A 12,254-nucleotide genomic window follows, 5' to 3' on the forward strand; every position below is an offset into this window, starting at 1 on the left:
TGGACACAGAGCTGGCAACAGATTCACTCCCCGGCTCTTCCTCTCACACAGACACTCGCTCAGTCCCACATATGACAACACCCCATGTTTACCCATCTGACTTCCACCCCACGTATCCTGTTTGTGGCAGCATCTTCCATTGTTCCCTTCTATATCTACCTGAGCAGGTACAAACTCTTTATCACGCTCTTTCCACTGCAGCTGTTTTGATGAAGTAGCATGGATACAGTAACGGGATCCCTCCAGTTTGCTTTTGTTTCGTTATCAACATTTGGCTGCTTTATCATTTCTTAAGTGGATGGAAAAAAAGGAGGGAGGATGGAAAATGTACTGCAGAACACAAAGAAGAAGCCACACAAAGAGAAACCTCCTGTGAGACAAATCTGTTTGGAGTTAGCCTTGCAAAGTGATAGGTAAAAAGTTATTCTTTGAGGTTAAGAGAGTCATGCCTACTCCAGTACAAAGCCCACACTTGATTGCTAAAAAGAGGGCACCTTTTGGAGCAGCACCCCAGCTGATGTCACCCTGAAGGAAGTGCTTTGAAGAGGATGGGGGCAGAGGGACATCCAGGCATCACAATGCGGCGTTGTATGCCAGCAGCATCACAAGGACATGACGCTACCCCTGTGAGGGGCTTCACAATGTGCTGTATATTCACTTTAATGTGAGCATCTTGATTAAGGGGCCTACCATCAAAGTGATGGGGATGTGTTTTTGCAATCAGGGTTTGAGTAAACAAGAGATTTAGCTCCATATCTCCCCAAATAATCTGTAAATTTCATGATTAGCTGCATGGTGAATGAAACAGTTTCCGCTTGCACCCAGGGCATTCAAATGTACATCCATCAACAATATATCAAAGTATAAAACGAACCTCTCAAGACTGAGAAGTAGTGTGACACTGCCCTCTAGTGTCTTAAGGTTAATGGTTTTTATATTCATTGTACAATTGCATGTGAATTAAGTGCCTAAATGTCATTCAAACAGCATGTACATATTGGCAAGCAGCAAATTAGTTGATTTAGCTCCTATTTAAAATACTTCACCTTATCTTCGTCAGACCATGTGTGTGTGTGTGTGTGAGATATTCACACAGGTGTACACCCCTCCTGGCATTTTGGTATTTCCTTTGAACTCAAAGATAGCTGCAGATATCAGCATGAAAGGATCTCCCCACCTCAACCTGTGATACAGTGCGAACAGCAGCAGAGGTGAATAGTCTGTAGTCTACCTCATGTTTGCCGATGAGGGCTCAATCATTCCCTTTATTTATTTGTTATCAGATTATTGACAACGAGAACAAGTGTTTCCTTCGTCTCAGCTAGATGAATCACAGCTCAGGTGGGAAGAAAAGAGGAGTAATACTTGTCCTGTGAGTCATAATGTTGTGAGGAGATAAAATAATGATGAAATGAGACCAGTGATGTGATTTCATAAGGCATGTAGTTAGTGACTAAATGACTAGTTTTAGTTTAGTTTAGTTTAGACTAAGCATAGACCGACAACAAACTAGTTTCACTGATTCTTTATTGCTACATTTATTTAAGCCCTGCACCCAAATAAATAAATGTCATCCATTTTTAAAAACTTAATTTACTTTAAAGTTAAGATACAACTGTTGACATTGACATTCTTTACATTAAACACATAACAACTGGGCTACTTGCAAACAAACTAAGCCACAGTCAGTGTTGTGAAGAGCAGGTGAGGTCTGGAGGCGAAGCTGTCTGAGGTGGAGCAGGAAGTGGGAGGAGCCCGGCTTGATCAGAGTTTATATACAGTATATGGGATTGAGTGAGAGACATTTTGCATTACCTGCAGCAGAACTCTGGGATCTCTACTGGCAACTATTGTTTGAGTGAAAATGTGAGTTACTTGGCTCTAATGCTTGAGTTATTAACAAGTAGCATTATGAGAGAAAACTGACATGTTGTTTCGTATCTAAATACAGCTGAGTCAAATTATTCACATATAGAAACATAAAAGTGTAAAGAAGTCAAGAATGAAACTGCTCAAGTAGTGAAGAAGTCAAGAAGTGTCTACAGATTGCTCTCAGCTTACTTCAGCACTTCAGCTAAAAATAACATTACCCACTTCTGTTTCCATCAGATTTCCTTGCAGTTTGCAAATTTGGACCTTTGGGACCTTTACACTGCAAACTGAAGTTCAATCAAACCTTTTCATCACTAAGCGTTTAGCTCACTATGTTTTTCATAAGGTCAGGTGTGGGTGATTAGAGTCTTATATAGATTCGTAGTGCAGCTGTGTCCTGAGCCGTCCAGAGTGATGCTCTGTAACCCCATACTGAAAAGGTATGTTGCAGGAGAACTTTAAGTCTGTTAACTTCATATCATATCTCAGGAGTAATATGGTCAATCTAACCTTTTTAGGGAAAGATTCAGCCTTGTGCCTCTCCCCCTGGTTGAGCCACAGCAGAACCAGTGATCACCATTGTTGCAGGGAAGTATAGGACCCTGAGGAGTAAGATTGAAGCTAGACTGCTGCTTTGCCTAGATGTATTTAACACCGAAGCCTGATTGTGACTACTGATCGTTTTACATGGACTTAAACTGAGACTGTGTCCAGCTGCCCATTTGTTAATTTGGATGCATCCAAGTCTACTGTTGCATTGTGGTGGTTATTACTTGAAAACTCTTTGTAAACCAGAGCCAACTGATTCACATTACATTGTATTTGTTTCTGTTCTTCCAGGTAGTGGGAGACCTTTGGGGAGCAGGCTCATCGTGGTATCTCTCCTCTCTTCGCATGCAGTGTGGTACGCCCAAAAGGGTGATAGTCACTTTTACAAACATTATCTGCTGGTTGCAGTGTAGTGATAAGAGTTCAGTGTGCTCACGTGGTGGGATTAAAGCGGGGTTACAATAGAATCTCCCCACAGACAGTACCCTGCCTATAGTATTTAGCATTTTTTGTGTTTTTGGTTTCTAATTAAAAGGGGGTCACTTGGAGTTTTTATGGATAAGCGGTTTTAACTATTTATTATTGTTGAATAAATATTGTTATATTATGATTGCCCTCCTTTTTTTAGGTTATCCATTTCCATAATTTGTTTCCCTTTTATACAATAAATTTAGTGTTGAACTGAATGCACGTCTCCGACTCTTGAATTTGTGAATTTATTTGTGTCAACATTCAAGTAATTTAGGCCTATTGCCTGTGGGTTTCTGCAGTAGCATTGCATTGGCCAGTCTCTATACTGTGTTTGGTTACAATAAGAATACATTTTATATTATATAACTTGAGTTTAGGTTGATGCATAACCAGGGCTGCGGTCAAATAGTCTTAGGAAGGTTTAACTGAGTGAAATGATCCAGAAGTATCTAAGTGGCAGCCATGATAAGAGCTGGTCGAATTCTCTAAATGCTAAGGAAAGGTGCTTCAATGATTCCTTCCTTATCTCCTACAGCATAGAGCAGTGGTGGTTCTCAACCTATTTCATGTCAAGGACCCCTAAATGTATACACATTTGAGAAGATTTCGCTTCAGGGACCTACATCTGAAAAGATGTTGGTTGTTGGATATGATTAAGACCATAATTCTATAGTTGTCAACTACATTTGAGGAGATAACTGTGGAGGAAAAGAAACCTTTTATCAGAATAGTCACTCTTGTGACTCTTACTCACATTGGGCTCACTTCTATTTTTTTTCTGGGGATCCAGGGAACTCCATCAAGAACACCTGGGGGTCCCCGGACTCCTGGTTGAGAACCACTGGCACACTGGACCATCCTTTACGAAAGGAAAGGAGATGATGCCGTCCCAAAATTCCTTGTGGCAGCACCACAGCAGACTGTGCTTCTTCAGAAAATGTATGAAAGACATGTCAATGTGTGCTCTTAGATCACATTGATCAGAACAGAGTAGGAACATTTGAATTTCGGGGACAGTCATAAAGGGTCCTACTAGAGCTGAAACACAAGAATTTAATGATGCATTGGTGCAACGTTGGTTGTGTGGAGACTGTAAGAACTGTGATTGGTCTTCTGTGGCAGCTGCATGTTGTCCCTTACATTATTCCTGGTTGTTTATCAACTTCGAAAAGCAATTTCCTTTGAAAGAGCAAGTTGAAAAACTGCAAAAATTAACCTTCACATTTTCTGCGACGTAAGAGATTTGCAAATTAGCATTTTGTGATAAAGCAGAGATATTCCCAGTGCAAACCGTCTCCTTGCCATGATTGTCATTCTCTATGACAAATTGATTAAGCGCATGCATAACTAATGCACAACGCTGCCTGATAACACTCAACACATCCATCATGTGGTTGCAGCCAGCGGGTTAAATATCTCTCTGCTCGCAGTGAAATGAATAGCCTGGTGGATATTGTGGGATTGGTGGAAACAAATGGGAGCTTTACTGTACACTGTAAACTGAACTGATTTTTTTGCTTCCAGAAAATACAGGTAGCATTAAAGTTTGTTACAACATCCACAATAAAAGCAGAGGAGCTTTCTTTGCCACAGTGCTAGACTTAGTGGGACATTTGTTGGATTGCCAAAACAGGAAAAGAATCTATCAAAAACTGAACTAAAGTTTCAGAGTCTGTGCCAATGACAGATAGTGAAAGGACTGAAATGCTGATAGAAAAACATGTTTATCCTCTTCGGGCAAGATAAAAAAGTAAACAGAGTGATGATGGGTAAAGTAGAGTCGTAGTCATAGTTACAAAGACTCCTTTGTTTGCAGTTATTAAGCAATAATGCATCGATCAGTTGTAATTTCCTTGTACTAGTGAAGAGAGTTATTTGAGATTTTATTGAAATGAAAATAACTGACACTAAATTCTACTGTTGTAAGAAATAAGCATATAAAATTAATATGTAACAATTTTATTTAATTTTAAGCATATGTAACACTTGAAGTGCACCAAATATCATGTTTACATTTAAATCGTATCCACCCTCATGCGTTTTGACCAAGAGCAAACGAATCAGTCATCTCTTCCCACGGTGACTTTTACCATCTGCACAGCAATCTAAATGAGATTTGGCAGCCGTTGGGCTGCGCTCGCCTCACCTCGCTGAATCATTATATTATTATATTATTTATTGAGCTTTTTTCAGCCACTCTGGACTCAAGTCAAACGAGGATTGGCACACATAGCTGCTATCTCCAACACACTGAAAAAAATGTACTTGAAGTGCCATTCGATCTCAAAGCCTTAATTGGAAAGGAGAAATGTTTCCAATGAAATTAATCAAAATCATTTTAGAAATTAGATATATATTTCATATCAGAAACAACAAAGATTGTCATGTTGCATAGGTAGATTTTCTTTTCATTTAGTAAAAGATATTCTGATTGGGGTACTTTAAGTCGGTGGTTCAGCCTTTTTTGTCTGACGTACCCCCACATCCTAGAAGTACTATAGCTGACATATTCCAAATGTGTACTTTTGAATTGATTTTATAATGGATGTTAGTTAACGCCATTAACTAAACTAGAGGCCATCTTGGAGTTGACATAAAGCGCTTTGAGTTATCAGAAGACTAGAAAAACGTCATATATATGCAAGAGAAGATCTTTCTGTGAATGACTTAGTATATTTATGGGTAGATCTTTTCTCATCTTGTCCACAACAATTATATTCAGCTGTAATTCCCACTTTTCTCTCGCATATCTTCTGCTGTGTCAGATAATGACATTCTGTGAATATGGAGAAAATATTTGTTCTAATACCACAATGAAATACTATAATAGTCGTATTATCTAATTTCAAAAGTCTTGAAACACATTTCTAAGTAAAAGTCTCTGTTTTGGGTCTCACTAAATTCAGATTAGACTGGCTATTTTTTCCACTCTCTGTTTGTGTAGACTTGCACTCAAATATCATTTATAGGTAGCTGATTTCTCAGCATAGGAGAGACATGCATGTGGCTCAAACAAAGGTCAACAAATTGTGGTATTCTTTATAACCACCAGGGGGAGTTATTCATCTATCACTGGTCTATATACCATGGTCTATACTGCCACCACCATCTACATTTTCTCTCAAGTCTCTAGATCCAAAGCAAGATATAAATGACTTTGCTACTACTAAATGAGTTTGTTTAAAATTAGTTTTAAATCTTTGATTTATGTTTGCGGCTGCCTTTTATTAAACCAGATAATGATCTGATACTGCACAAGAGCTTTTACTCTTTTGTGTTTTATGCTATTTTAGCTTCTATCCTAGCTTTTATTTTTAGCTTGTTTTTATTTTCTAATCTTTAATGTTTTTATGTTTTTATGTTTTCATAACTGTTTTAATTATTTCTTAATGTTCTTTTGCATTTTGTCGCAATGTTCTTGAATGTTTATGTAAAGCACTTTGAATTGCCCTGTTGTTGAAATGTGCTATACAAATAAAGCTGCCTTGCCTTGCCTTATATATCGTATAAGAATTTTAATCATGCACTATCTGCCTTTAAACATCCGCTATCTACCTTTTAACGTGCACTATCTGCAACTATCTTGGACTCTAACCACTGGCGCACTTTACACTTACTTTACACTAAGCATCCTATATACCACTTTATAGACTGCACATATGCACATATTACATTTATTTATTGTACATACTACATTTATTTATTGACGGACTGCACACACTATGTTCACCCAGACCATTCACGCTGTATCTTTTATATCTCTATTATTGTTTTTATAATTTTTGTATACCTTTACCTCTCCTGTGTTTCACTCTGTTTGCTGATGTTGCTGCTTTGACACCTGAATTTCCCTCCGGGGATTAATAAAGGTTCATCTTATCTTATCTTATATTAAAGACATTAAAAAGTGATTGATAAGCTATATATTAACTTTTGCACACAACTATAGCAACAAGTTCAATCCTTCCTGCCTCAAAATTGCTTAAACACATGCTTTACATGTGATTTTTTGGTTGTTTTTTTTTTTTTTGCTGAGAGGTTGTTTCATAATAATGAGAGGACATGCCACATTTATTCCCTGCAATCACTTACAGACTCTAGGTTGATCACATAAATCTGTGCAGCCTACTACTGGAGAGAAAAACAGCACAAGAATAGTGTAAATAGCACAATAATAAGCTCATCCTGCCATGTGGTATTATGCAGATGAACTTAGTAGCCTACATGCCTGGGCAGCTCCAGTGAGGGCTTGAATGGGGAGGATTAGTACCAGATGTTGTCCATTGGGACTCTAGTGGCCAGCCAATAGGGAGGACGACAGTTTGGTGTGTGGGAGGAGCTCTGTCTCTCCTCTGAGCTCAACATTTATTCTAACAGGTAGTTTAAAAACCAAAACAGGTCAGCAGTAGCAGCAGAAGCAGCAGCAGCAGCAAGGCAGTAACTAACCAAGTCTGAGCAAAGGACGTTTTCTTTAACAGCATTTTAGTTTCTGGATATGCCCGGACGCCTCTCTCCAGCATGCTGAGCAGAAAGGGGTCTTGTGCGGGGATGCTGAGCTCTGCAGCCGGACTGGACCGCAGCAGGGTCGGGGAGAGGCTGCAGGCGGCTCTGGCCGGGCTGCAGGAGCTGCATCTGCTGAAGGACAGACAGGGCGACATGGTGAGCTGGGCGCTGAGGATGGACCGAGAGGAGCCGGTCTCTGCTGTGCATGCTGGCCCAGACAGTCCCAGGATGATGGGGGCTGAGGAGCAGCGTCTGGAGGCCACCCTGACGACCCTCAAGCAACAGCTGGTAGGAAGCAATTTATATCTAAAGCCATAAAATCATTAAAATACCTCTCTGGGACATTATATGTGCAGGCAGTTTGGTGTCACCATAATTTTTTATTATAGTTCTTATTTATAAGGATTTTTTTTAATTGTCCTTAGAATAAAATAGTTTGAATGTTGCAGTCAGCTGATGCTCATGTGCATTCCGTCTTCAATTATTAGCAGACACACTTTCATGCTCTCAGCTGGGGGTAGGAAGTGGGATAGGTGTCATAAATCAAGGTTCACTGCAGGACCAACAGGACTGGGAGTTGTGTATGTGCACGCACACAGTGCATGTGTAGACTTCAGGGGGGCAAACCTCAATCATTAACCACTAATGCCAGGGAATAGATATATGTATAAAAAAAAAAAAGTGGTGTGTTTTTTTTAAAGGTGGTTAGTTTGCTGTGAATGACAGTCAGTCATGAGGGGCCCCTGAGTGTTAGAGACAACTGGCTGTGTGGAGTTTTCCATGACAAGCTTTTTCCATGTAGACTGCTGTTAAAACAGTTTGCAGGAAGTGCAGGGATTAAGGTGCTATGCTTGACTTTTTTAGTGGAACTGGGCAAATGCATGACTGTAAAGTACTTGGACAGCATGTGGTTTAAATTGTGCTTTACATTCGTGCAAAATGGTGCAGACTCGCAACACCCCATATTTAAAAAACACACCACCAGCTACATATAGATTTAATGGGCCAGAAACACTTTCCAAGAGCTCTTTTTGTTTGCCACAGTTTAAATAGAAGTCGCCCAAACTTACTTGATCTTATAAGAGACATCGGTTAAATGGTGCATTTTGCAGCCAGTGACCCGTAGCCCTCATTTGAACTACCACTGTAACAGTAAATGCCCAGCCCGAGCTGCAAAGCAAACAGTCCTTCATCCCAACCCCCAAGCTTTCCTCCCCTATTAGTTTACACAATGGCCAGGCCCTCGCTGTGGGGGAGAAATGAGTTACCCACCACTGCTTCTTCCATGCTCCCCCATGTCCTGCTGGGGTTAATCATCAGCCACAGCTGAGTCGCCTTTGTTTTTCTGATGGCTGTACATTAGAGCATCTTTTTTTCTGAATAACAGGCCTCGCCTTAATAAAATTATAGCTTTGCTTACCTTCATCCTGACTTTTCTGCTTAATTTTCACCTGTACAGTGGATTTCTGTGTAATTGTGTGTGCATGAGGAGCTTTATTGTAACTTCTCATTCTTGAACTCCCTCTTTTCCTGAGAAAATCAAATAAGACTTGCCCATTGGTTCAGGTTGTATCGCACATATTTTTTGTTTTTTTTGGCTAAAATGTTATTTGTTGTCTGTTTTACAGTCTCGTCTTCGGAAACAGGATGTAGGTTTGAAGACTCACTTGCAGCAGCTGGACCAACAGATCAGTGAGCTGAAGCTGGATGTGAGCAAGGCCTCCACCGAGCAGCTGGAGAGTGACAGCAGGCCAAGTTCAGGTGTGTAAGCAAACACTCGCACAAAAAGCCCTGCAGCTGTTTGCTTAATAGCAAGTAATGACCTATCCACCCAAGTTACCATCACATGATGTTAGATACTGAGAGAAATACTCATGTGTACAACTGCTCCTAATCTCTCAGGTTTCTATGAGCTCAGCGATGGCGGCTCGTTGTCCAACTCCTGCACCTCTGTGTACAGCGAGTGTCTGTCATCCTCCCAGACGAGCCTTCTCCTCCTTCCCATTAGCCCTGCTAATTCCCACATCTGCCCGCCAACACCGGTAGACGTATGCCGCCGGCGTTCTGCTGATGAGTGCACTACTCAGCCCATCCCTCCGCGGGCCACAGGCTTCCATCTGGGCAGCAGCAGGATCCGAGCTAGCTCCGAAAAGGCTCGACCGAGACCTGTGTCAACAGGTAACCAAATCTCTCAATCTCTAATTTAAGATGTTGTTACGGGAACCATGAAACTGTTGTTACTTAGCAACCTAACATGTATTTTCCTGCATAATAACATGTCATTTTTCAGCGGATGATTGATTTGAAAGTTAATCTGTATTTTGTGCTCTCTTTATCAGGTGATCTTGATAGGATGATGGCTCAAGGACCAAGCTACTACAAATCTGTGGATGCAAAGAAGCCTCCAATGTGCTCAAACCTGAAGACCTCCACAGTCGACCCCAAGTTCCACAGCAACCTGGTGTCCCGCAGTGGGACAGAGGTGTACCACTACCCCAGCCCCCTGCACGCTGTGGCTCTCCAGAGCCCAATCTTTTCCCATGGGGGCGACCCAGTCACACCTGGACTTCTAGAGGGCCAAGGACCCCAAGTGAACGGCTCTGACACCCTCCAGAGGGCACAAATGGGTTATGAGCCCAAGACCCTGGGTTACATTGATAAGCTCCTCCTGCGCAGTTTGAGCAAAATCCAGAGTGAAATGAGCACAGAGACTCTGCAGGCCCACAGTGACTATCACAGGAGGCCCACTGAAGTTTTAACTGTGTTTCCTGAAGTTTCTCAGAAAAACGTGTCTGTGCTGCAGCCTCTTCCAACCCAGACCACAAACATCTCCCCGCTAGATAGCGACCAGAAGAGGCACGGCATGACATTCTCCAGTCAAGAGGCAGCTGATAACACAAACCACAATCAGTCAGTGAGAGCCCCGGAGGTTTCACACCGATACTCCTATCCTGCTGTCGCGAGGGAGTACAGCTCTGATGAGGTCACCACTTTATCTCTGAGGAAGAATGATAAACCCCAAGGAGAATATGCCAGCGTAGCAAGAATCAGTTCAGAGAATAGATGCAGGGATCATCCAGAGTCAATGCCACAAGAGAGAAAGGGCTATAGGCAAAGATCGGTGATGGCCCACAGCTCCAGCACAGAGGAGAGTCAAGGCTTTGAGGTTCACGCTGGTTATACAGCTTCCCCTGAGTTTGTCCATGCCAAATTTGTCCCTGCTGGATCTCAGAGGGTCAAGGTGAGACAGGCAGACCGTAAAACCAAAGCCGTGAAACTGAGAAGAAAAAGCGGTGAGAAGCCGCGAGCAACGAGGCAGCAACATGGCTACTCCTCGGGTGAAAGGACCAGAGAGGCCAGTGGTGGAGCCAAGGGGGAGCAGAGGAGATCAGGAAAAGGAAAAGTGACCCAGAAATCTACCAACTGTCACACAGAGGAGCGCAGACAGGGCTCAGGCTCAGACTCCAGCCTCTGTAGCCCGGGACTCATGTACACCCACAAGGTCCATCCTAAACCACATGCGATCCCTGCTCTTACGAAGCCCAGTAAAAGCCGCAGACTGCAGTGCCTGGAGTATGAGCAGCCTGTAGAGCAGAGGAAGAGGAGGCAGGGGGCTGCCAAATTGCCGTCCGATGTAGAGATGTTCCAGGCCTCATGTGCTCAGCGTCAGAGGTCAAAAGAGGCCTATGTTCAGGCTCCAGGGAGCATGCAGATGGTCCGCAGTATGAGTGCCAGGTCAGGCCAGTGGATAGGACCTCATCGCTCCTTCCAGTCCTCCGTGTCAACTAACTCTTTCCTCCACAATCTAAATGCCAGATACCCTCCAGTGGCCTTCCCAATGTCCAGCCACTACCCACCTAGATGCGAGTCAGAGTACTCGGCCGAGTGCGCCTCACTGTTTCACTCTACCATTGCTGAAAGCAGCGAGGGGGAGATGAGCGATAACACCACCAACCGCTTTGGAGATAGCGAGTCCAGCCAGAGCTTCCAGTCGGACTCTGACAGCAGCGACGAGGAAGACCAGGCGGACAGCCAGGAGGAGAGAGGTCTGGTGTGGGCTGAGGCTGCTCTGGGGCCCACCGCAGCTGGACAGCCACTCCAGCAGCTCCCACGCCCGGAGCCAGCAGCCTGCCGCATCAAAGCTTCCCGAGCCCTGAAGAAGAAGATTCGTCGGTTCCAGCCTGCCTCGCTGAAGGTCATGACCCTGGTCTAGCAAAGTTCCCTTTGAGCAGAGTGAGAACTGTTTGAAAAACCCAGAGGGCTGTGGGAAATGCTTTCCAAACTGTTTGCAAACCTGGTCTTTGAACTCAACACCATTAATCATCACTGAGAACCAGCAATTAAACTGGACTGCATTTGTGCACTGATTGTTTTGTTAAAACTAAAAAAAAAAGTCAAATTTACAATGGTTGAACCTGAAACTGTACAAAATTGTGCATTGTATAAAAGCATGTATAACACAATTATTACACTTAAACTTAATTTGTAAATACTTATGTTGCAATTAAAGTTTCTCATAGCATGTGGCTGCATTTGACAATTTCATGGACATTTCTGTTGTATGTACCTGAGAAATAAAGACCAATCTTTTTACATTTCTTATTGCAAGTAATTGCTTATTTTCTATTAATTTCTTCTTATTAGAATAAACAAATTTAATATATATTGGGATTATTTGAGTGTTTATGTATTCCTCACATTTCTTTTATCTTTAGACAACTAATGACGTTGTTGTCCATGAGCTGATTGAGCTAAGTAGCTTTGGTATTAATAGCACCCGACTTTTCTTCATCAGTGAGTATGCAACATTTGCAAAATCTCATCTGCTGACTTCTGGTGACTATTTATCAGACATGTTG

The 12,254-nt window shown here is 42.2% G+C and overlaps 1 protein-coding gene across 1 annotated transcript; it reads left to right on the forward strand.

Annotated features, from left to right (window-relative positions):
• The first annotated feature begins 7,238 nt into the window (after positions 1-7,238).
• Positions 7,239-12,003, forward strand: dact2 (dishevelled-binding antagonist of beta-catenin 2). The gene is made up of 4 exons (XM_074646718.1): positions 7,239-7,683; positions 9,024-9,156; positions 9,298-9,573; positions 9,735-12,003. The coding sequence occupies exons 1-4, from the start codon at positions 7,411-7,413 to the stop codon at positions 11,606-11,608; spliced, it is 2,556 nt and encodes an 851-aa protein (XP_074502819.1). The 5' UTR covers positions 7,239-7,410; the 3' UTR covers positions 11,609-12,003.
• Positions 12,004-12,254: the final 251 nt, after the last annotated feature.

The sequence above is a fragment of the Sebastes fasciatus genome, chromosome 9, assembly GCF_043250625.1.
Source record: "Sebastes fasciatus isolate fSebFas1 chromosome 9, fSebFas1.pri, whole genome shotgun sequence".
Taxonomy (NCBI): Eukaryota; Metazoa; Chordata; class Actinopteri; order Perciformes; family Sebastidae; genus Sebastes; species Sebastes fasciatus.